Source organism: Aythya fuligula, chromosome 2, assembly GCF_009819795.1.
Source record: "Aythya fuligula isolate bAytFul2 chromosome 2, bAytFul2.pri, whole genome shotgun sequence".
NCBI lineage: Eukaryota > Metazoa > Chordata > Aves > Anseriformes > Anatidae > Aythya > Aythya fuligula.
In genome coordinates, this window is record NC_045560.1 from 158,664,454 (window position 1) to 158,688,018 (window position 23,565).

At 53.1% G+C, this 23,565-nt stretch overlaps 6 protein-coding genes across 6 annotated transcripts; 3 read left to right on the plus strand and 3 right to left on the minus strand.

Annotated features, from left to right (window-relative positions):
* The first annotated feature begins 3,106 nt into the window (after positions 1-3,106).
* LOC116485336 (feather beta keratin-like) lies at positions 3,107-3,427 on the plus strand. Its single transcript, XM_032180606.1, has one exon. The coding sequence runs from the start codon at positions 3,107-3,109 to the stop codon at positions 3,425-3,427; it is 321 nt and encodes a 106-aa protein (XP_032036497.1).
* A 2,698-nt stretch (positions 3,428-6,125) lies between these two features.
* LOC116485394 (feather keratin 2-like) lies at positions 6,126-6,446 on the minus strand. The gene has a single exon (XM_032180695.1). It carries the CDS (start codon positions 6,444-6,446, stop codon positions 6,126-6,128), a length of 321 nt encoding a protein of 106 aa, XP_032036586.1.
* A 3,438-nt stretch (positions 6,447-9,884) lies between these two features.
* LOC116486687 (feather beta keratin-like) lies at positions 9,885-10,205 on the plus strand. Its single transcript, XM_032183114.1, has one exon. It carries the CDS (start codon positions 9,885-9,887, stop codon positions 10,203-10,205), a length of 321 nt encoding a protein of 106 aa, XP_032039005.1.
* Positions 10,206-12,908: 2,703 nt separating this feature from the next.
* Positions 12,909-13,229, minus strand: LOC116486661 (feather keratin 1-like). Its single transcript, XM_032183065.1, has one exon. The coding sequence runs from the start codon at positions 13,227-13,229 to the stop codon at positions 12,909-12,911; it is 321 nt and encodes a 106-aa protein (XP_032038956.1).
* Positions 13,230-18,528: 5,299 nt separating this feature from the next.
* Positions 18,529-22,101, minus strand: LOC116485679. The gene is made up of 4 exons (XM_032181169.1): positions 22,065-22,101; positions 19,930-20,098; positions 19,074-19,159; positions 18,529-18,869 (listed from the first exon to the last, which is right to left on the minus strand). Exons 1-4 carry the CDS (start codon positions 22,099-22,101, stop codon positions 18,529-18,531), a joined length of 633 nt encoding a protein of 210 aa, XP_032037060.1.
* Positions 22,102-22,302: 201 nt separating this feature from the next.
* Positions 22,303-22,623, plus strand: LOC116486644 (feather keratin 1-like). Its single transcript, XM_032183047.1, has one exon. The coding sequence runs from the start codon at positions 22,303-22,305 to the stop codon at positions 22,621-22,623; it is 321 nt and encodes a 106-aa protein (XP_032038938.1).
* Positions 22,624-23,565: the final 942 nt, after the last annotated feature.

The following is a 23,565-nucleotide window of genomic DNA, read 5'->3' on the forward strand; positions in this document are numbered from 1 at the left end:
GCATGACAGCATTTGGCGTGAGCTGCTCTTACATGCCTAAGCCTGGCAAGTAATGAGGTGGGGTGTGTTGTTGTTCCCACAGCGCTCTGGTGTCCTTTTCTCCTGTTGAGGATTTGTCTCTGTGGCCGTGGCGGCAGCTTTTAAGTAAGAGTTGTTATTTGGGTGGCTTTGCATGGAGCGTGCGTTTGAGGGCAGTCGACAGACGCGGCCAAAGCATGGGAGAGGTGGGGTGTCATGAAGTGAGGTCATGGCGTGTCACTCGTGCGGTGCTGTTTTCGGCTGCATTGTTGCGAGGAGGGGGCCCTATTTGCTGGCCTCACCATAATGCAGGCTGGTCTGGGATTCCCAGGTGTGCTGTGCGCGAGGCACAGGCATTGATGTCACACTCGTTCCCTCCTTGCCATCCTGCAATCTCCCAGCGCTTGTGTTCATTCCTTCTCTTTCACATTGCGTGTTCTTCAGCGGTCGGTGGTTTGGTGGCCTTTGTGCCTGAAAGGTCCTTTTGTGGGAGAAGAGAGGCTGCGTGTTTTCTTCTTGTGGGAGCTTGGGGGTTTGTTCATGCGGAGGAGAGGTGTTTGCGACAGCAGGACGTTGTCCTCTCAGGCCTGGTTGAGAGCTTGCAAGCCCTGAGCTGAGGGGCAGTGGTTTGTCAGGGAGACTGAGGCAGAGCTTTTGGGGTCTTGTTCAGTGCTGAGCGTCCAAGGGTGAGACCCTTTCCCTGCCTAGGTTTGATGTTCAGACACAGGGTTGGGACCCTGCAGCAGGCAGTTGGAGACATGCATGGTGCGCAGGTCCGCAGCTGTGAGCACCTCGTGGATGCGTGGTCCTGGCATGGCTGCCGAGTGGCAAGGCCTGTCCCCATTCGGCTGAGGTGGATTTGGCTTGCAGCTGAAGTGAGTAGTGTTGGTTGCTGAGGAAGATGAAGCAAGGTAGGAAGGGGGGCTGTGCAACTGGGTGTGCCATGGTCCGTGAGGCCTACTGCACTGAAGCCAGGAATGCTTAGGGCATGGTGTGGTGTCCTTGCAAGGCCACTACTAATTCTCTTGGAAAGGTCCTGGTGAGTGGGAGAGGCTCCTGAAGGCTGGAAGAGACTCACCCCTCTTCTCTTTTCAAGAAGGTGAAGAAGGAAGGTGTGCGCAACCAGAGGCTGGTTGTCCTGACTTCAGTCGCTGGGAAGGTTCTAAAGGAAATCCTCCCAGAATAGTGTTGTCGAGCAGATGAAGAACCAGAATGTGATGGGCAGTAGTCAGCAAGGATTTACATATTGATACTCATGCAGGACCCTTCCCAGTGTTCTCTACATTGAAGTGACCAGCTTGGTGAATGAGGGGAGAGCGGTAGCAGCTGCTCAACATTAGTAAAGACTGTAGTAAGGGCTTTCTTAGATGGTTGCTCTCGTAATACTCTCAAAGAGAAGCAGACAAAGTATGGGTTAGATAAAGGTACGCTGAGGTGGGCTGAAAAATGACAAATTGCTTAGGTGCAGAGGCTTGTGCTGAGTGGCACAGAGAGGTGTTGGAGGCAAGGACCTAGCGGTGTGGGCCAGGGCTCAGCAGTGAGGCCAGCACTGTTCAATATCCTCATTAGTGAGGTGGGTAATGGGATGGAGTCACCCCGCAGGAAGTCTGCAGATGACCCGAGACTGGGAGGAGCGACTGATGCACGTGATGAACGTGGCACCATTCAGAAAGATGTGCAGAGGCTGGAGAACTGGGCAGAGAGGAACGTCATGAAGTTGCAGAAGGGGCAAAGCAAATTGCTGCCTCTAAGGAGAACTAACGCCGAGCAGCAGGACATGGTGTTGTCCGACACAGGGGCATGCAGCTTTGCCAAGCAGGACCTTGTGTTGCTGTTGGAGAGCAAGCTGACGATGAGTCAGCAATGCAGCCTTGCGGCAAAATAGGCCACCAGTCTCCAGGAGGGCACGGGGAAGAGCGTTGCCAGCAAATTGAGGAAGGCGCTCCGTCATCTCTCCTCAGCACTGGTGAGGCCCCTTGTGGAGTCCTTTGTCCAGTTTGAGGCGCCCCAGTGGAAGGTCGAAGCAGACAGGCTGGAGCAATTCCAGTGCATTGCAACCAAGATGCTGAAGGGCCTTGAGCCTCTTCAATATAGAAGAGAAGATGAGATGGGCATTTTCAGCCCACAGAGAAGGGTGCTCAGGCTGAATCTCCTTCTTGTTCTAAATCCCGGATGGGCGGGAACGAAGACAAGGGAGCCAGACCACCCCCAATCTGCCACAAGAAGAATACACACAGCGTCCCTTCTCCCACAAAGGACCTTCCAAGCATAAAGGCCACCAAGCCGCCAACTGACGCAGGACACCCAAGGTGAAAGACAAGGAATGAACACAAGCGTAGGGAGTGGGTAGGATGGCAAGGAGGGAACGAGCGTGAAACCACTGCCAGTGCCTCGTGCCTAGGACATCTGGGAAGCCCAGACAAGCCAGTATTATGGCGAGGTCAGCAAATAGGGCCCCCTCCTTGCAACAATACAGCTGCAAACAGCACCGCACGAGTGACACGCCATGACCTCTCTTCATGACACCCCACCTCTCCCATGCTTTGGCCGCGTCTGCTGACTGCCCTCAAATGTACGCTTCATGCAGATCCACTTAGAGAGCCACTCTCACTAAAAAGCTGCCGACACGGCCACAAAGACACATCCTCAACAGGAGAAAAGGACACCAGAGCGTTGTGGGAATGACAACACACCCCACCTCATTACTTACCAGGCTTTGGCCTGTAAGTGCAGCTCACGCCAAATGCTGTCATGCGCAAAGGGTTTCTTGCCCCAAAGGCACTCAAGGACCAGCATAAAAGCCTGCCCTGCTTGTAGCACCCTTACACACTCCTGCTGACACCTTCTCCCCTGTGACAAACAAGGTGAGCCTGAACCCCACTCCCATCATTCGCCCACCTGACCAGCCTTGTCTCCCCTACCTCACTATCCCCCCAGCCTCAGCAGCCCTTCTGCCTCCCCAAAGCTATGCTCCCCACTACCCAAGGCCTCCCTGCTCCCTTAGCCTCTTACAGCAGTGCTCCACACACCCATAACACTCTCCGCCTTCACAATACCATCTCTTCCAGGCACCCTCCACACCACAGACATGTCCTGCTACGACATCTGCCGCCCCTGCGGACCCACCCCGCTGGCTAACAGCTGCAACGAGCCCTGTGTCAGGCAGTGCGAGGACTCCCGCGTTGTCATCCAGCCTCCTGCCGTGCTGGTCACCCTGCCAGGACCCATCCTCAGCTCCTTCCCCCAGAACACCGCCGTTGGATCCTCCGCATCAGCTGCCGTGGGCAGCAACCTCAGCGCCCAGGGAGTGCCCATCTCCTCCGGCGGCTTCGGAGGCTTTGGCCTTGGAGGCTATGGCTTGGGAGGCCTGGGCTGCTTCTCTGGCAGAAGAGCCTGCTACCCCTGCTAAGGACCCACGCCAACACCCCTGACAGAAGCCTCCAATACCACGCAAGACAGCTCTCAGCCTGAAGACTCTCCTCTGTGCTATTCATGACGCATACGCTGACCAGATGCAGCTCATCATTCTATGACACAACAAAGCAAGCAAGCATGGAAGGAGCCAGCTCATGCTGTCAGGAAACATGGCCAGCATACCTCCTTCTTTCTTCCTCTTTCTCCTTTCCGTAGCACCACCGCCTACAGCTGCTACTCTCTACTGCTATGACTGGTTCATAGTCCAAATGCCACCATGGATTGACTACCTCTCTGCTACTCTCCTCATTAGGACAGGATATTCTCAGTTCTCTTCAGAAATGTGCTGTAGACAAGGGAGAGCAGCTGGTGGTCACTCTAATAGCACCTCAGACTCAGGTGCTTTTATTTTTGCTCCTTCCTTTTATTTTTTTTTCCCCTCAATAAAATCTATCTGCATCCCATCCTGACATTTGTCCTCTTCCTTTTTTCAACCCAACGCTCTTTCCAGTTCACCTACTACTAACGTTTTGCTCAATAGGCCATCGTGTGGGTTTGTAAAGGCCCACTGAACCTCCCCTCTCAAGGATATCATCACCAACAACACAGGTGGGCACCAGCTGGTTTTCCAGCCCATCATCAATACATATGGATGACCACACTAAGGGTTGGGCACATGTCGTGGAATTAGATTTTACACTGCTTTAATAGAGCAGCAATTTGGGATTTATTTTCTATTTTGAGGTATAGATGGTATGATTTTTAACAGCTTTTAATCAACCTATGATCATCTGAGAATTTAACAGAATTATTTTAATGGGTTTTTCTACAATAGAAACAGTGGCAAAGTTCAGCTGAGACTTACTGCAGGGTTCTTGGGGGTATATAAATTCAGTCACGCACTTCCAAAATACCCCTTGGAGTGAATTACTCACCCTAATTCCTTGTTGGTGTTTGTCTGCACCTGAGTCCTCAAGGAGTCAGCCCTGAGATGCACTTTCCCTCAGGGGTATGCTGTGAGGTGTCCCAGCTCAGGTAGAGATTGAGTTTTCAATGCCTAGAGAGCTCATGGGGTTCTTTGCTTAGGACTACTATTTATAGGACCACAAGATGATTGACTGTTATTTGCCATCCTGGCTACAGTTCAGATAAGGCAATTTTGGTACTTTACACCAACCTTGCAATTCTGGTACAGGCCTGGAGCTTCTTCAATATGAAGAGAAGGTAAGAGAGCTGGGCATTTTCAACCCGCAGAGAAGGGTGCTCAGGCTGAATCTCTTCCTTGTTCTAAATCCCAGATGGGCGGGTACAAAGACAAGGGAACCAGGCTAAATTCAGTTACTGCCTGCTACCAGGACAAAGGTGAGTGGACGCCACAGAGAAACAATTTCTTTGGAAGGGAAGGAACCCCTTTTTCCCTGTGAGAGTGGTCAAGCAGTGGACCTCAAGCAGAGGTTTTGCATTTCCATCGTTTTTAATATGAGAAACCCAGGAACTGCACATGGTCCAATACAGCCTCCTGTAGATGCCTGTACTTGACAAGGGCACTTGGCAGTGCATGGTCTCCAGAGGTTACTTCCAAACGGAAGGGATTCTGTGGCTGCATCTGTTGTCAATGGGGGAGTATTATGGTGAGGCCAGCAACTAGGGCCCCCTCCTCGCAGCAATGAAGCCACAAACAGCACCGCACGAGTGACACGCCATGACCTCACTTCATGACACCCCACCTCTCCCATGCTTTGGCCGCGTCTGCCGATTGCCCTCAAATGTACGCTCCATGCAGATCCACTTAAAGAGCCACTCTCACTCAGTGAGAAACAGCCGTGATTATGGAGCTGATGACCCAGTGGGTCAGGGACGTCGCAAAGCAGCATACACAATCCACGAGGAGTCTCACACAAAACGTGTGGTGTCCGTGTGCAGGACAACTCTGTTAAATACGAATGGCCTCAGTAGAGACTCCAGAGGGACACCACTCCTCCCTGGTGTCCACCTGGGCACAAAGCTGTTGAGCGCAAATCTTGAGATGTGACCATGCACACAATTCCTTATCTGCTGAGTGGCCCATCATGTCTTTCCATGGTAGTGAGAAGGAGCTATGTAAGAACGTTGTCCAAATGCTTCTTGAACACCAAGAGGCTTGAGCCCTGATGGCCACTTGAGCCCTGCTCTTTGTTCTTTTTGTCGGGTGAAGTTGGAAGAGCGTTGGGAGAAGAAAGCAAGAGGAGGCATCTGAGGATATGGGATGCAGATTGATTTTATTGAGGAAAACATGAAACAGAGGGAGCGTCAAGGTGCATATTCTGAGGAGCCTGGAGGGCGACCACCAGCCTTTGTCCCTTGCGTAGAGCAGATTTTCCCAGAGCCCCAAGGTGTCCCTACCCCGTGGTAGGAGCAGCCCCAGGTTTCCGGAGGGATTGTGCTAGTGAGCAAGGCATTGCAGCAGAGAGTAGCAGCTGTAGGTGGTGGTGCTACGGAAAGTAGAAAGAGGAAGAAAGAAGGAGGTATGTTGGCCATGTTTCCTGACAGCAAGGGCTGGCCCCTTCCTTCCTTGCTTGCTTTCTTGTGCCATGGAATGATGAGCCGCAACTGGTGAGCCCGTGTGCCATGAGCAGCACAGAGGAGCTTCCTCAGACTGAGAGCTGGCGGGCACAGTGTTGGAGGTCTGCTGTCAGGGGTGTTGGCGTGGGTCCTTAGCAGGGGTAGCAGGCTCTTCCTCCGGTGATGCAGCCCAGGCCTCCGAAGCCAAAGCCTCCAAGGCCAAAGCCTCCGAAGCCGCCGGCGGAGACGGGCACTCCTTGGGCGCTGAGGTTGCTGCCCACGGCAGCTGATGCGGAGGATCCAACGGCGGTGTTCTGGGGGAAGGAGCTGAGGATGGGTCCTGGCAGGGTGACCAGCACGGCAGGAGGCTGGATGACGACGCGGGAGTCCTCGCACTGCCTGACACAGGGCTCGTTGCAGCTGTTAGCCAGCGGGGTGGGTCCGCAGGGGCGGCAGATGTCGTAGCAGGACATGTCTGTGGTGTGGAGGGTGCCTGGAAGAGAGGGTGTTTGGAAGGCTGAGGGTGTTGTGGGTGTGTGGAGCACTGCTGGAAGAGGCCAAGGGAGCAGGGAGTCCTTGGGTAGTGTGGAGCAGAGCTTTGGGGAGGCAGAAGGGCTGCTGAGGCTGGGGGGAGACAGGGAGTAGGGAGATAAGGCTGGTCTGTGGAGGAATGGATGGGAGTGGGGTTCAGGCTCACCTTGTTGGTCGCAGCGGAGAAGGCGTCGGGAGGTGTGTGTGAGGGTGCTATGTGCAGGGATGGCTTTTATGCTGGTCCTTGAGTGCCTTTGGGGCAAGAAACGCTTTGCGCATGACAGCAGTTGGTATGAGATGCTCTTACATGACAATGCCTGGCAAGTAATGAGGCGGGGTGTGTTGTTCCCACAACGCTCTGTTGTCCTTTTCTCCTTTTGAGGATGTGTCTTTGTGGCCATGGCGGCAGGTTTTGAATGGCTCTTTGGGTGGATTTGCATGGAGCGTGCGTTTGAGGGCAGTCAGCAGACGCGGCCAAAGCATGGGAGAGGTGGGGTGTCATGAAGTGAGGTCATGGCGTGTCACTCATGCGGTGCTGTTTGCGGCTGCATTGTTGCGAGGAGGGGGCCCTATTTGCTGGCCTCGCCATAATGCAGGCTGGTCTGGGCTTCCCAGATGTGCTGGGCGCGAGGCACAGGCATTGATGTCACACTCGTTCCCTCCTTGCCATCCTGCCCTCTCCTTGCGCTTGTGTTCATTCCTCCTCTTTCACATTGCGTGTTCTTCAGCGGTCGGTGGTTTGGTGGCCTTTGTGCCTGAAAGGTCCTTTTGTGGGAGAAGGAAGGCTGCGTGTTTTCTTCTTGTGTCAGCTTGGGGGTGGTAGTTTGATCATGCGGAGGAGAGGTGTTTGCGACAGCAGGACGTTGTCCTCTCAGGCCTGGTTGAGAGCTTGCAAGCCCTGAGCTGAGGGGCAGTGGTTTGTCAGGGAGACTGAGGCAGAGCTTTTGGGGTCTTGTTCGGTGCTGAGCGTCCAAGGGTGAGACCCTTTCCCTGCCTAGGTTTGATGGTCAGACGCAGGGTTTGGACCCTGCAGCAGGCAGTTGGAGGCATGCATGGTGCGCAGGGCCGCAGCCGTGAGCACCTCGTGGATGGGTGGTCCTGGCATGGCTGCCGAGTGGCAAGGCCTGTCCCCATTCGGCTGAGGTGGATTTGGCTTGCTGCTGAAGTGAGTAGTGTTGGTTGCTGAAGAAGATGAAGCAAGGTAGGAAGGGGGGCTGTGCAACTGGATGTGCCATGGTCCGTGAGGCCTGCTGCATTGAAGGCAGGAATGCTTAGGGCACGGTGTGGTGTCTTTGCAAGGCCACTACTAATTCTCTTGGAAAGGTCCTGGTGAGTGGGAGAGGCTCCTGAAGGCTGGAAGAGACTCACTCCGCTCCTCTGTTCAAGAAGGTGAAGAAGGAAGGTGTGCGCAACCAGAGGCTGGTTGGCCTGACTTCAGTCGCTGGGAAGGTTCTAAAGGAAATCCTCCCGGAAAGCGCTGTCAAGCAGACGAAGAACAAGAATGTGATGGGCAGTAGTCAGCAAGGATTTACATAGGGAAAGTCACACGGGAGCCTCCTCAGCGTCTTCTACGTTGAAGTGACTAGCTTGTTGGATGAGGAAAAAGCAGTGGCAGCTGCTCAAGTTTAGTAAAGCCTGGATGTAGTAAGGGCTTTCTTTGGCTCTTGCTCCCATGACACGTTCATAGAAAAGCAAAGAAAGTATGGGTTAGATAAAGGTACGCTGAGGTGGGCTGAAAAATGGCCAATTGCTTAGGTGCGGAGGCTTGTGCTGAATGGCACAGAGCGGAGTTAGAGGCAAGGCCCTATCAGTGTGGTCCAGGAGTCAGCAGCGAGGCCAGCTCTGTTCCATATCCTCATTTGTGAAGTGGGTGATGGGATGGAGTGACCCCGCAGGAAGTCTAAAGATGTCCCGAGACTGGGAGTAGCAACTGATGCACGTGATGAACGTGGCACCATTCAGAATGATGTGCAGAGGCTGGAGAACTGGGCAGAGAGGAACGTCATGAAGTTGCAGAAGGGGCAAAGCAAATTGCTGCCTCTGGGGAGGACTAACACCGAGCAGGAGACATGGTGTTGTCCGACACAGGGGCATGCAGCTTTGCCAAGCAGGACCTTGTGTTGCTGTTGGAGAGCAAGCTGACGATGAGTCAGCAATGCAGCCTTGCGGTAAAAGAGGCCACCAGGCTCCAGGAGGGCACGGGGAAGAGCGATGCCAGCAAACTGAGGAATGCACTTCGTCATCTCTCCTCAGCACTGGTGAGGCCACTTATGGAGTCCTTTGTCCATTTTGAGGCGCCCCAGTGGAAGGTCGAAGCAGACAGGCTGGAGCAATTCCAGTGCATTGCAACCAAGATGCTGAAGGGCCTTGAGCCTCTTCAATATAGAAGAGAAGATGAGATGGGCATTTTCAGCCCACAGAGAAGGGTGCTCAGGCTGAATCTCCTCCTTGTTCTAAATCCCGGATGGGCGGGAACGAAGACAAGGGAGCCAGACCACCCCCAATCTGCCACAAGAAGAAAACACACAGTGTCCCTTCTCCCACAAAGGACCTTCCAAGCATAAAGGCCACCAAGCCGCCAACTGACGCAGGACACCCAAGGTGAAAGACAAGGAATGAACACAAGCGTAGGGAGTGGGTAGGATGGCAAGGAGGGAACGAGCGTGAAACCACTGCCAGTGCCTCGTGCCTAGGACATCTGGGAAGCCCAGACAAGCCAGTATTATGGCGAGGTCAGCAAATAGGGCCCCCTCCTTGCAACAATACAGCTGCAAACAGCACCGCACGAGTGACACGCCATGACCTCACTTCATGACACCCCACCTCTCCCATGCTTTGGCCGCGTCTGCTGACTGCCCTCAAATGTACGCTTCATGCAGATCCACTTAGAGAGCCACTCTCACTAAAAAGCTGCCGACACGGCCACAAAGACACATCCTCAACAGGAGAAAAGGACACCAGAGCGTTGTGGGAACGACAACACACCCCACCTCATTACTTACCAGGCTTTGGCCTGTAAGTGAAGCTCACGCCAAATGCTGTCATGCACAAAGGGTTTCTTGCCCCAAAGACACTCAAGGACAAGCATAAAAGCCTGCCCTGCTCGTAGCACCCTTACACACTCCTGCTGACACCTTCTCCCCTGTGACCAACAAGGTGAGCCTGAACTCCACTCACATCCTTCGCCCACCAGACCAGCCTTGTCTCCCCAACCTCACTATCCCCCCAGCCTCAGCAGCCCTTCTGCCTCCCCAAAGCTATGCTCCCCACTACCCAAGGCCTCCATGCTCCCTTAGCCTCTTACAGCAGTGCTCCACACACCCACAACACCCTCCGCCTTCCCAACACGCTCTCTTCCAGGCACCCTCCACAACACAGACATGTCCTGCTACGACATCTGCCGCCCCTGCGGACCCACCCCGCTGGCTAACAGCTGCAACGAGCCCTGTGTCAGGCAGTGCGAGGACTCCCGCGTCGTCATCCAGCCTCCTACCGTGCTGGTCACCCTGCCAGGACCCATCCTCAGCTCCTTCCCCCAGAACACCGCCGTTGGATCCTCCGCATCAGCTGCCGTGGGCAGCAACCTCAGCGCCCAAGGAGTGCCCGTCTCCTCCGGCGGCTTCGGAGGCTTTGGCCTTGGAGGCTATGGCTTTGGAGGCCTGGGCTGCTTCTCTGGCAGAAGAGCCTGCTACCCCTGCTAAGGGCCCACGCCAATACCCCTGACAGAAGCCTCCAATACCACGCAAGACAGCTCTCGGCCTGAAGACTCTCCTCTGTGCTATTCATGACGCACACGCTGACCAGATGCAGCTCATCATTCTATGACACAACAAAGCAAGCAAGCATGGAAGGAGCCAGCTCATGCTGTCAGGAAACATGGCCAGCATACCTCCTTCTTCCTTTCTCCTTTCCGTAGCACCACCACCTACAGCTGCTACTCTCTACTGCTATGACTGGTTCATAGTCCAAATGCCACCATGGATTGACAACCTCTCTGCTACTCTCCTCATTAGGACAGGATATTCTCAGTTCTCTTCGGAAATGTGCTGTAGACAAGGGAGAGCAGCTGGTGGTCACTCTAATAGCACCTCAGACTCAGGTGCTTTTATTTTTGTTCCTTACTTTCATTTTTTTTTTTTCCCCTCAATAAAATCTATCTGCATCCCATCCTGACATTCGTCCTCTTCCTTTTTTCAACCCAATGTTCTTTCCAGTTCACCTACTACTAACGCTTTGCTCAATAGGCCATCGTGTGGGGTTGTAAAGGCCCACTGAACCTCCCCTCTCAAGGATGTCATCACCAACAACACAGGTGGGCACCAGCTGGTTTTCCAGCCCATCATCAATACATATGGATGACCACACTAAGGGTTGGGCACATGTCATGGAATTAGATTTTACACTGCTTTAATAGAGCAGAAATTTAGGATTTATTTTCTATTTTGAGGTATAGATGGTATGATTTTTAACAGCTTTTAATCAACCTGTGATCATCTGAGAATTTAACAGAATTATTTTAATGGGTTTTTCTACAATAGAAACAGTGGCAAAGTTCAGCTGAGACTTACTGCAGGGTTCTTGGGGGTATATAAATTCAGTCACGCACTTCCAAAATACCCCTTGGAGTGAATTACTCACCCTAATTCCTTGTTGGTGTTTGTCGGTGTTTGTCTGCACCTGAGTCCTCAAGGAGTCAGCCCTGAGATGCACTTTCCCTCAGGGGTATGCTGTGAGGTGTCCCAGCTCCGGTAGAGATTGAATTTTCAATGCCTAGAGAGCTCATGGGGTTCTTTGCTTAGGACTACTATTTATAGGACCACAAGATGATTGACTGTTATTTGCCATCCTGGCTACAGTTCAGATAAGGCAATTTTGGTACTTTACACCAACCTTGCAATTCTGGTACAGGCCTGGAGCTTCTTCAATATGAAGAGAAGGTAAGAGAGCTGGGCGTTTTCAACCCGCAGAGAAGGGTGCTCAGGCTGAATCTCTTCCTTGTTCTAAATCCCGGATGGGCGGGTACAAAGACAAGGGAACCAGGCTAAATTCAGTTACTGCCTGCTACCAGGACAAAGGTGAGTGGACGCCACAGAGAAACAATTTCTTTGGAAGGGAAGGAACCCCTTTTTCCCTGTGAGAGTGGTCAAGCAGTGGACCTCAAGCAGAGGTTTTGCATTTCCATCGTTTTTAATATGAGAAACCCAGGAACTGCACATGGTCCAGTACAGCCTCCTGTAGATGCCTGTACTTGACAAGGGCGCTGGCAGTGCATGGTCTCCAGAGGTTACTTCCAAACGGAAGGGATTCTGTGGCTGCATCTGTTGTCAATGTGGGAGTATTATGGTGAGGCCAGCAACTAGGGCCCCCTCCTCGCAGCAATGAAGCCACAAACAGCACCGCACGAGTGACACGCCATGACCTCACTTCATGACACCCCACCTCTCCCATGCTTTGGCCGCGTCTGCCGACTGCCCTCAAATGTACGCTCCATGCAGATCCACTTAAAGAGCCACTCTCACTCAGTGAGAAACAGCCATGATTATGGAGCTGATGACCCAGTGGGTCAGGGACGTCGCAAAGCAGCATACACAATCCACGAGGAGTCTCACACAATACGTGTGGTGTACATGTGCAGGACAACTCTGTTAAATACGAATGGCCTCAGTAGAGACTCCAGAGGGACACCACTCCTCCCTGGTGTCCACCTGGGCACCGAGCTGTTGAGCGCAACTCTTGAGATGTGACCATGCACGCAATTCCTTATCTGCTGAGTGGCCCATCATGTCTTTCCATGGTAGTGAGAAGGAGCTATGTAAGAGCGTTGTCCAAATGCTTCTTGAACACCAAGAGGCTTGAGCCCTGATGGCCACTTCAGCCCTGCTCTTTGTTCTTTTTGTCGGGTGAAGTTGGAAGAGCGTTGGGAGAAGAAAGCAAGAGGAGGCATCTGAGGATATGGGATGCAGATTGATTTTATTGAGGAAAACATGAAACAGAGGGAGCGTCAAGGTGCACATTCTGAGGAGCCTGGAAGGCGACCACCAGCCTATGTCCCTTGCGTAGAGCAGATTTTCCTAGAGCCCCAAGGTGTCCCTACTCCGTGGTAGGAGCAGCCCCAGGTTTCCGGAGGGATTGTGCCAGTGAGCAAGGCATTGCAGCAGAGAGTAGCAGCTGTAGGTGGTGGTGCTACGGAAAGGTGAAAGAGAAAGAAAGAAGGAGGTATGTTGGCCATGTTTCCTGACAGCAAGGGCTGGCCCCTTCCTTCCTTGCTGGCTTTCTTGTGCCATGGAATGATGAGCCGCAACTGGTGAGCCCGTATGCCATGAGCAGCACAGAGGAGCGTCCTCAGACTGAGAGCTGGCAGGCACAGTGTTGGAGGCTGCTGTCAGGGGTGTTGGCGTGGGTCCTTAGCAGGGGTAGCAGGCTCTTCCGCCAGAGAAGCAGCCCAGGCCTCCGAAGCCAAAGCCTCCAAGGCCAAAGCCTCCAAAGCCGCCGGAGGAGACGGGCACTCCCTGGGCGCTGAGGTTGCTGCCCACGGCAGCTGATGCGGAGGATCCAACGGCGGTGTTCTGGGGGAAGGAGCTGAGGATGGGTCCTGGCAGGGTGACCAGCACGGCAGGAGGCTGGATGACGACGCGGGAGTCCTCGCACTGCCTGACACAGGGCTCGTTGCAGCTGTTAGCCAGCGGGGTGGGTCCGCAGGGGCGGCAGATATCGTAGCAGGACATGTCTGTGTTGTGGAGGGTTCCTGGAAGAGAGGCTGTTGTGAAGGCGGAGGGTGTTGGGGGTGTGAGGAGCAGTGATCAGGAAGGCCAAGAGAGTGGGGAGGCCTTGGGTTGTGGGGAGCATAGCTTTGGGGAGGCAGAAAGACTGCTGAAGCTGGGGAGAGAGGCCGCGTGCGAGGTAAGGCTGGTCTGGTGTGCAAAGGATGGGAGTGGGGTTCAGGCTCACCTTGCTGGTCGCAGGGGAGAAGGCGTCGGGAGGAGTGTGTGAGGGTGCTACGCGCAGGGTCGGCTTTTATGCTGGTCCCCGAGTGCCTTTGGGGCAAGAAACCCTTTGTGCATGACAACACCTTGCGTGAGCTGCTCTTACATGATAATGCCTGGCAAGTAATGAGGTGGGGTGTGTTGTTTTTCCCACAATGCTCTGGTGTCCTTTTCTCTTGTTGAGGATGTGTCTTTGTGGCCGTGGCGGCAGCTTTTTAGTGAGAGTGGCTCTTTGGGTGGATTTGAATGGAGCGTGTGTTTGAGGACAGTCAGCAGACGCAGCCAAAGCATGGGAGAGGTGGGGTGTCATGAAGTGAGGTCATGGCGTGTCACTCGTGCGGTGCTGTTTGCGGCTGCATTGTTGTGGTTGGAAACTGTCTTGGGCAGAGTGATCGTGAAATGCTAGAATTCTCCATTCTTGGAGAAGCAAGGAAGGGGACCAGTAAAACCACTGGATTGGACTTACGGAGGACCGACTTTGAACTTTTCAGGACACTTGGGAGGCGGTTCTGAAGGGCAGAGGAGTCAAAAAGGCTGGGCGCTCGTCAGGAAGGGAATCTTAATGGCACAGGAGCGGTCTGTCCCCACGTGCCCAAAGACAAGCCTGTTGGGATGAAGGCCGGCATGGCTCTTCAGAGAATTGTGGCTTGAGCTTAGGAGGAAAAAAAGGGATTACAATCTTTGGAAAAGAGGGCGGGCCACTCAGGAGGACTATAAGGATGTTGCGAGGCAGTGCAGGGACAAAATTAGTGTCCTGGTTTCAGTTAGCACAGAATTAATTTTCTTCCTAGTAGCTGGTGGAATGCTGTGTTTTGGCTTAGAATGAGAAGAGTGCTGATAACACCCCGATGCTTTAATTGTTGCAGAGCAGTGCTTATACTAAGCCAAGGACATCTCAGCCTTTGCTCTGTCCTGCCAACGGGCAGGCTGGGGGGTGCAGTAAGAGCTGGGAGGGGACAGACCCAGGACAGGTGACCCAAACTAGCCAAAGGGGTATTCCATACCATCTGACGTCATGCTAAACAATATATAGGGGTGGCTAGCCGGGGGGAGGGGGGCGGACTGCTCGGGGTTAGGCTGGGCATCGGTCAGCGGGTGGTGAGCAATTGCATTGTGCATCACTTGTTTGTACATACTATTATTACTTTCGTATTATCACCATTGTATCATCATTATTATTATTGTTATTATTATTTTGTTATTTTTTTTTTCCTGTCTTATTAAACTGTCTTTATCTCAACTCACGGGCTTCACTTTCCATTTCTCTCCCCCGTCCCAGAGAGGGAGGGGGGAGGGTGACCCAGGAGGATACAGGGGTGGTGAAGGAGAAAGGGAGAGTAAGCAAGTAAGGAAAAATATCCTCCCCTTTCCCCTCCACAGATTGACTCTCTAATGGAGAAAAACAATAGGTATAATTGCTAATAGTTCCCAAGATGCTGTTTCCAAAGTACAGAGTCCATGATGTTACTGAGTATAAATACCAAGTTAGAATCATGACCAGATATCTTATCGTCTCATAAGCCATTGCTATAACACTTAGTACCATAATGGTCTGAAACCAGGGCCCGGAGAGGAGAAACAACACTACAGAGAGCAAATACGGAAAATAATGTACTATAATACTCAATTTGGAAAACAGGCGCAGCAGAGTTGTGATTAAAGCAATCAGCATCATGACAAGTGACTATTAAGCAGGTCTAATCCTTACACCAATTTTAGTTTAACACACTCTGATCAGATCTGCCGTTATCTCAACCTTTCGGGCCCCACGTTGGGCGCCAAAAAGACTGTCGTGGTTTAACCCGACCGGCAGCTAAACACCACGCAGCCGTTCGCTCACCCTCCCCCCTCCCTCTCTGGGACGGGGGAGAGAAATGGAAAGTGAAGCCCGTGAGTTGAGATAAAGACAGTTTAATAAGACAGGAAAAAAAAATAACAAAATAATAATAACAATAATAATAATGATGATACAATGGTGATAATACGAAAGTAATAATAGTATGTACAAACAAGTGATGCACAATGCAATTGCTCACCACCCGCTGACCGATGCCCAGCCTAACCCCGAGCAGTCCGCCCCCCTCCCCCCGGCTAGCCACCCCTATATATTGTTTAGCATGACGTCAGATGGTATGGAATACCCCTTTGGCTAGTTTGGGTCACCTGTCCTGGGTCTGTCCCCTCCCAGCTCTTACTGCACCCCCCAGCCTGCCCGTTGGCAGGACAGAGCAAAGGCTGAGATGTCCTTGGCTTAGTATAAGCACTGCTCTGCAACAATTAAAGCATCGGGGTGTTATCAGCACTCTTCTCATTCTAAGCCAAAACACAGCATTCCACCAGCTACTAGGAAGAAAATTAATTCTGTGCTAACTGAAACCAGGACAATTAGAAAGGGTAAAGCTCATTTGGAGATCAATCTGGCTACTGCCATCAAAGACAACAAAAAATGTTTCTACAAATACATGAATGCAAAATGGAGGACTAAGGAGAACCTCCAGCCTTTGCTGGATGCAGGGGGAACTTAGTTATAAAAGATGAGGAAAAGGCGGAGGTGCTTCATGCCTTCTTTGCCTCAGTCTTTAGCGGCAAAGCCAGTTGCTCTCTGGATACCCAGTACCCTGAGCTGGTGGAAGGGGATGGGGAGCAGAATGTGGCCTTCACTATCCGTGAGGAAATGGTTGGCAACCTTCTCCGGCACTTGGATGTATGCAAGTCGATGGGGCCAGATGGGATCCACCCGAGGATACTGAGAGAACTGGCGGAGGAGCTGGCCAAGCCGCTTACCATCATTTATCAACAGTCCTGGCTATCGGGGGAGCTACCAGTTGACTGGTGGCTAGCAAACGTGAGGCCAACTACAAGAAGGGCCGGGGGGTAGACCCAGGAAACTCTAGGCCTGTCAGTTTGACCTCAGTGCCAGGGAAGCTCATGGAGCAGATTATCTTGGGTGTCACCACGCGGCACTTACAGGGCAACCAGGTGATCAGGCCCAGTCAGCATGGGTTTATGAAAGGCAGGTCCTGCTTGACGAACCTGATCTCCTTCTATGACAAAGTGACGCGCTTGGTGGATGAGGGAAAGGCTGTGGACGTGGTCTACCTTGACTTCAGCAAGGCTTTTGACACCGTTTCCCACAACATTCTCCTCAAGAAACTGTCTGATCATGGCTTGGACTGGCGTAGGCTTCGTTGAGTTAAAAACTGGCTGGATAGCCGGGCCCAAAGAGTCGTGCTGAATGGAGTCAAATCCAGTTGGAGGCCGGTCACTAGTAGCATTCCCCAGGGCTCGGTACTGGGGCTGGTCCCCTTTAAGATCTTCGTTGATGATCTGCATGAGGGCAGTGAGTGCACCCTCAGTAAGTTCGCAGATGACACCAAGTTAGGTGCGTGTGTTGATCTGCTTGAGGGTAGGAAGGCTCTGCAGGAGGATCTGGATAGGCTGGACCGATGGGCTGAGGTCAACTGTATGAGGTTCAACAAGGCCAAGTGCCGGGTCCTGCACCTGGGGCACAACAACCCCAAGCAGAGCTACAAGCTGGGACATGAGTGGACAGCTGCCAGGCGGATAAGGACCTGGGAGTATTGGTTGATAGTCGGCTGAATATGAGCCAGCAGTGTGCTCAGGTGGCCAAGAAGGCCAACAGCGTCCTGGCTTGTATAAGAAGCAGTGTGGCCAGCAGGTCTAGGGAAGTGTTTGTCCCCCTGTACTCGGCTCTGGTGAGGCTGCACCTCGAGTACCGTGTTCAGTTTTGGGCCCCTTGCTACAAGAAGGACATGGAGGTGCTCGAGAGAGTCCAGAGAAGGGCAGCGAAGCTGGTGAGGCATCTGGAGAACAAATCCAAGGAGGAGCGGCTGAGGGAGCTGAGTTTGTTAAGCCTGGAGAAAAGGAGACTCAGAGGCGACCTTATCACTCTTTATAAGTACATTAAAGCAGGCTGTAGCGAGGTGGGGGTTGGTCTATTCTCCCACGTGCCTGGTGACAGAACAAGGGGGAACGGGCTAAAGTTGTGCCAGAGGTGTTTTAGGTTGGATATTAGGAAGAACTTCTTTACTGAGAGGGTTGTGAGGCATTGGAATGGGCTGCCCAGGGAAGTGGTGGAGTCACCATCCCTGGAGGTTAAAAGACATTTAGATGTTGAACTTAGCGATATGGTTTAGTGGAAGACTTACAATAAGGTCAGAGGTTGGACTAGGTGGTCTTGAGATCTCTTCCAACCTCGACAATTCCGTGATTCTGTGAGTCTCGCCCCATATGTGTGATGTCCGTGTGAGGGACAATTCTGTTAAATAATACTGGCCTCAGTAGAGACCCCAGAGGGACACCACTCCTCCCTGGTGTCCACCTGGGCACCAAGCTGTTGAGCGCAACTCTTGAGATGTGACCATGCACGCAATTCCTTATCTGCTGAGTGGCCCATCATGTCTTTCCATGGTAGTGAGAAGGAGCTATGTAAGAGCGTTGTCCAAATGCTTCTTGAACACCAAGAGGCTTGAGCCCTGATGGCCACTTCAGCCCTGCTCTTTGTTCTTTTTGTCGGGTGAAGTTGGAAGAGCGTTGGGAGAAGAAAGCAAGAGGAGGCATCTGAGGATATGGGATGCAGATTGATTTTATTGAGGAAAACATGAAACAGAGGGAGCGTCAAGGTGCACATTCTGAGGAGCCTGGAAGGCGACCACCAGCCTATGTCCCTTGCGTAGAGCAGATTTTCCTAGAGCCCCAAGGTGTCCCTACTCCGTGGTAGGAGCAGCCCCAGGTTTCCGGAGGGATTGTGCCAGTGAGCAAGGCATTGCAGCAGAGAGTAGCAGCTGTAGGTGGTGGTGCTACGGAAAGGTGAAAGAGAAAGAAAGAAGGAGGTATGTTGGCCATGTTTCCTGACAGCAAGGGCTGGCCCCTTCCTTCCTTGCTGGCTTTCTTGTGCCATGGAATGATGAGCCGCAACTGGTGAGCCCGTATGCCATGAGCAGCACAGAGGAGCGTCCTCAGCCTGACAGCTGGCTGGCACAGTGTTGGAGGCTGCTGTCAGGGGTGTTGGCGTGGGTCCTTAGCAGGGGTAGCAGGCTCTTCCGCCGTTGATGCAGCCCAGGCCTCCGAAGCCAAAGCCTCCAAGGCCAAAGCCTCCGAAGCCGCCGGAGGAGATGGGCACTCCCTGGGCGCTGAGGTTGCTGCCCACGGCAGCTGATGCGGAGGATCCAACGGCGGTGTTCTGGGGGAAGGAGCTGAGGATGGGTCCTGGCAGGGTGACCAGCACGGCAGGAGGCTGGATGACGACGCGGGAGTCCTCGCACTGCCTGACACAGGGCTCGTTGCAGCTGTTAGCCAGCGGGGTGGGTCCGCAGGGGCGGCAGATGTCGTAGCAGGACATGTCTGTGTTGTGGAGGGTGCCTGGAAGAGAGGGTATTGTGAAGGCGGAGAGTGTTATGGGTGTGTGGAGCACTGCTGGAAGAGGCCAAGGGAGCAGGGAGTCCTTGGGTAGTGGGGAGCATAGCTTTGGGGAGGCAGAAGGGCTGCTGAGGCTGGGGGGAGACAGGGAGTAGGGAGATAAGGCTGGTCGGTGGAGGAATGGATGGGAGTGGATTTCAGGCTCACCTTGTTGTTCGCAGGGAAGAAGGCGTTGGGAGGAGTGTGTGAGGGTTCGAGGCACAGGGCCGGCTTTTATGCTGGTCCTTGAGTGCCTTTGGGGCAAGAAACGCTTTGCGCATTACAGCAGTTGGTATGAGGTGCTCTTACATGACAATGCCTGGCAAGTAATGAGGTGGGGTGTGTTGTTGTTCCCACAACGCTCTGTTGTCCTTTTCTCCTGTTGAGGATGTGTCTCTGTGGCCGTGTCGGCAGCTTTTAAGTGAGAGTGGCTCTTTGGGTGGCTTTGCATGGAGCGTGTCTTTGAGGGCAGTCGGCAGACGCGGCCAAAGCATGGGAGAGGTGGGGTGTCATGAAGTGAGGTCATGGCGTGTCACTCATGCGGTGCTGTTCGCGGCTGCATTGTTGAGAGGAGGGGGCCCTATTTGCTGGCCTCGCCATAATGCAGGCTGGTCTGGGCTTCCCAGATGTGCTGGGCGCGAGGCACAGGCATTGATGTCACACTCGTTCCCTCCTTGCCATCCTGCCCTCTCCCAGCGCTTGTGTTCATTCCTCCTCTTTCACCTTGGGTGTGCTTCATTGGTCGGTGGTTTGGTGGCCTTTGTGCCTGAAAGGTCCTTTTGTGGGAGAAGGAAGGCTGCGTGTTTTCTTCTTGTGTCAGCTTGGGGGTGGTAGTTTGATCATGCGGAGGAGAGGTGTTTGCGACAGCAGGACGTTGTCCTCTCGGGCCTGGTTGAGAGCTTGCAAGCCCTGAGCTGAGGGGCAGTGGTTTGTCAGGGAGACTGAGGCAGAGCTTTTGGGGTCTTGTTCGGTGCTGAGCATCCAAGGGTGAGGCCCTTTCCCTGCGTAGGTTTGATGTTCAGACGCAGGGTTTGGACCCTGCAGCAGGCAGTTGGAGACATGCATGGTGCGCAGGTCCGCAGCTGTGAGCACCTCATGGATGCGTGGTCCTGGCATGGCTGCCGAGTAGCAAGGCCTGTCCCCATTCGGCTGAGGTGGATTTGGCTTGCAGCTGAAGTGAGTAGTGTTGGTTGCTGAGGAAGATGAAGCAAGGTAGGAAGGGGGGCTGTGCAACTGGGTGTGCCATGGTCCGTGAGGCCTACTGCACTGAAGCCAGGAATGCTGAGGGCACGGTGTGGTGTCCTTGCAAGGCCACTACTAATTCTCTTGGAAAGGTCCTGGTGAGTGGGAGAGGCTCCTGAAGGCTGGAAGAGACTCACCCCTCTTCTCTTTTCAAGAAGGTGAAGAAGGAAGGGTTTAGGAAACCAGAGGCTGGTTGGCCTGACTTCAGTCGCTGGGAAGGTTCTAAAGGAAATCCTCCCAGAATAGTGTTGTCGAGCAGATGAAGAACCAGAATGTGATGGGCAGTAGTCAACAAGGATTTACATATTGAAACTCATGCAGGACCCTTCCTAGTGTCTTCTACGTTGAAGTGACCAGCTTGGTGATTGACGGGAGAGCGGTAGCAGCTGCTCAACATTAGTAAAGGCTGTAGTAAGGGCTTTCTTAGATGGTTGCTCTCGTAATACTCTCAAAGAGAAGCAGACAAAGTATGGGTTAGATAAATGTACGCTGAGGTGGGCTGAAAAATGACAAATTGCTTAGGTGCAGAGGCTTGTGCTGAGTGGCACAGAGAGGTGTTGGAGGCAAGGACCTAGCGGTGTGGGCCAGGGCTCAGCAGTGAGGCCAGCACTGTTCAATATCCTCATTAGTGAGGTGGGTAATGGGATGGAGTCACCCCGCAGGAAGTCTGCAGATGACCCGAGACTGGGAGGAGCGAATGATGCACGTGATGAACGTGGCACCATTCAGAATGATGTGCAGAGGCTGGAGAACTCGGCAGAGAGGAACATCATGAAGTTGCAGAAGGGGCAAAGCAAATTGCTGCCTCTGGGGAGGACTAACACCGAGCAGCAGGACATGGTGTTGTCTGACAGACGGGCAGGCAGCCTTGCCAAGCTGGACCTTGCGTTGCTGTTTGAGAGCAAGCTGACAATGAGTCAGCAATGCAGCCTTGCGGCAAAATAGGCCACCAGGATAAAGGAGGGCACGGGGAATAGCGATGCCACCAAACTGAGGAATGCACTCCGTCATCTCTCCTCAGCACTGGTGAGGCCCCTTGTGGAGTCCTTTGTCCCGTTTGAGGAGCCCCAGTAAAAGATGGAAGCAGACATGCTGGAGCAATTCCAGTGCAGGGCTACCAAGATGCTGAAGGTCCAGGAGCCTCTTCAATATGAGGAGAAGGTGAGAGAGCTGGGCGTTTTCAACCCACAGAGAAAGGTGCTCAGGCTGAATCTCCTCCTCGTTCTAAATCACGAATGGGCAGGAAGGAAGACAAGGGAGCCAGACCACCCCTAAGCTGCTACAAGAAGAAAACACACAGTGTCCCTTCTCCCACAAAGGACCTTCCAAGCATAAAGGCCACCAAGCCACCAACTGACGCAGGACACCCAAGGTGAAAGACAAGGAATGAACACAAGCGTAGGGAGTGGGCAAGGAGGATGGCAAGGAGGGAACGAGTGTGAAACCACTGCCAGTGCCTCGTGCCTAGCACATCTGGGAAGCCCAGACCAGCCAGTATTAATGCGAGGCCAGCAAATAGGGCCCCCTCCTCACAACAATGCAACCGCAAACAGCACCGCACGAGTGACACGCCATGACCTCACTTCATGACACCCCACCTCTCCCATGCTTTGGCCGCGTCTGCTGACTGCCCTCAAATGTACGCTTCATGCAGATCCACTTAGAGAGCCACTCTCACTAAAAAGCTGCCGCCACGGCCACAAAGACACATCCTCAACAGGAGAAAAGGACACCAGAGCGTTGTGGGAATGACAACACACCCCACCTCATTACTTGCCAGGCTTTGGCCTGTAAGTGCAGCTCACGCCAAATGCTGTCATGCGCAAAGGGTTTCTTGCCCCAAAGGCACTCAAGGACCAGCATAAAAGTCTGCCGTGCTTGTAGCACCCTTACGCACTCCTGCTGACACCTTCTCACCTGTGACCAACAAGGTGAGCCTGAACTCCACTCCCATCCTTCGCCCACCTGACCAGCCTTGTCTCCCCAACCTCACTATTCCCCCAGCCTCAGCAGCCCTTCTGCCTCCCCAAAGCCATGCTCCACACTACCCAAGGACTCCCTGCTCCCTTGGCCTCCCCCAGCACCGCTCCACACACCCATAACACTCTCCGCCTTCACAATACCATCTCTTCCAGGCACCCTCCACAACACAGACATGTCCTGCTACGACATCTGCCGCCCCTGCGGACCCACCCCGCTGGCTAACAGCTGCAACGAGCCCTGTGTCAGGCAGTGCGAGGACTCCCGCGTCGTCATCCAGCCTCCTACCGTGCTGGTCACCCTGCCAGGACCCATCCTCAGCTCCTTCCCCCAGAACACCGCTGTTGGATCCTCCGCATCAGCTGCCGTGGGCAGCAACCTCAGCGCCCAGGGAGTGCCCATCTCCTCCGGCGACTTCGGAGGCTTTGGACTTGGAGGCTTTGGCCTGGGAGGCCTGGGCTGCTTCTCTGGCAGAAGAGCCTGCTACCCCTGCTAAGGACCCACGCCAACACCCCTGACAGAAGCCTCCAATACCGCGTAAGACAGCTCTCGGCCTGAAGACTCTCCTCCGTGCTATTCATGACGCACACGCTGACTAGATGCAGCTCATCATTCTATGACACAACCAAGCAAGTAAGCATGGAAGGAGCCAGCTCATGCTGTCAAGAAACATGGCCAACCTACCTCCTTCTTTCTTCCTCTTTCTCCTTTCCGTAGCACCACCACCTACGGCCGCTACTCTCTACTGCTATGAATGGTTCATAGTCCAAATGCCACCATGGATTGACTACCTCTCTGCTACTCTCCTCATTAGGACAGGATGTTCTCAGTTCTCTTCGGAAATGTGCTGTAGACAAGGGAGAGCAGCTGGTGGTCACTCTAATAGCACCTCAGACTCAGGTGCTTTTATTTTTGCTCCTTCCTTTTATTTTTTTTTTTCCCCCTCAATAAAATCTATCTGCATCCCATCCTGACATTTGTCCTCTTCCTTTTTTCAACCCAACGCTCTTTCCAGTTCACCTACTACTAACGTTTTGCTCAATAGGCCATCGGGAGGGGTTGTAAAGGCCCACTGAACCTCCCCTCTCAAGGATATCATCACCAACAACACAGGTGGGCACCAGCTGGTTTTCCAGCCCATCATCAATACATATGGATGACCACACTAAGGGGTGTACACATGTCATGGAATTAGATTTTACACTGCTTTAATAGAGCAGAAATTTAGGATTTATTTTATATTTTGGGGTATAGATGGTATGATTTTTAACAGCTCTTCATCAATCTTTGATCATCTGAGAAGTTAACAGAATTATTTTAATGGGATTTTCTACAATAGAAACAGTGGCAAAGTTCAGCTGAGACTTACTGCAGGGTTCTTGGGGGTATATAAATTCAGTCACAAACTTCCAAAATACCCCTTGGAGTGAATTACTCA

Bases quoted from the DNA above. Each gene is read 5' to 3' on its own strand.
- LOC116485679 (XM_032181169.1), bottom strand. From the start codon at position 22,101: ATGGGAGTGGAGTTCAGGCTCACCTTGTTGGTCACAG. The intron at 19,160-19,929 runs GTCTGAACATCA...CTTGCCCCAAAG, and splicing joins CTGCAGGGTCCAAACCCTGC to GCACTCAAGGACCAGCATAA. The intron at 18,870-19,073 runs GTGAGCCTGAAA...CCTCTCTTCCAG, and splicing joins TCTTCCCTGCGAACAACAAG to GCACCCTCCACAACACAGAC.
- LOC116486644 (XM_032183047.1), top strand. From the start codon at position 22,303: ATGTCCTGCTACGACATCTGCCGCCCCTGCGGACCCACCCCGCTGGCT.
- LOC116486687 (XM_032183114.1), top strand. From the start codon at position 9,885: ATGTCCTGCTACGACATCTGCCGCCCCTGCGGACCCACCCCGCTGGCT.
- LOC116485394 (XM_032180695.1), bottom strand. From the start codon at position 6,446: ATGTCCTGCTACGACATCTGCCGCCCCTGCGGACCCACCCCGCTGGCT.
- LOC116486661 (XM_032183065.1), bottom strand. From the start codon at position 13,229: ATGTCCTGCTACGATATCTGCCGCCCCTGCGGACCCACCCCGCTGGCT.
- LOC116485336 (XM_032180606.1), top strand. From the start codon at position 3,107: ATGTCCTGCTACGACATCTGCCGCCCCTGCGGACCCACCCCGCTGGCT.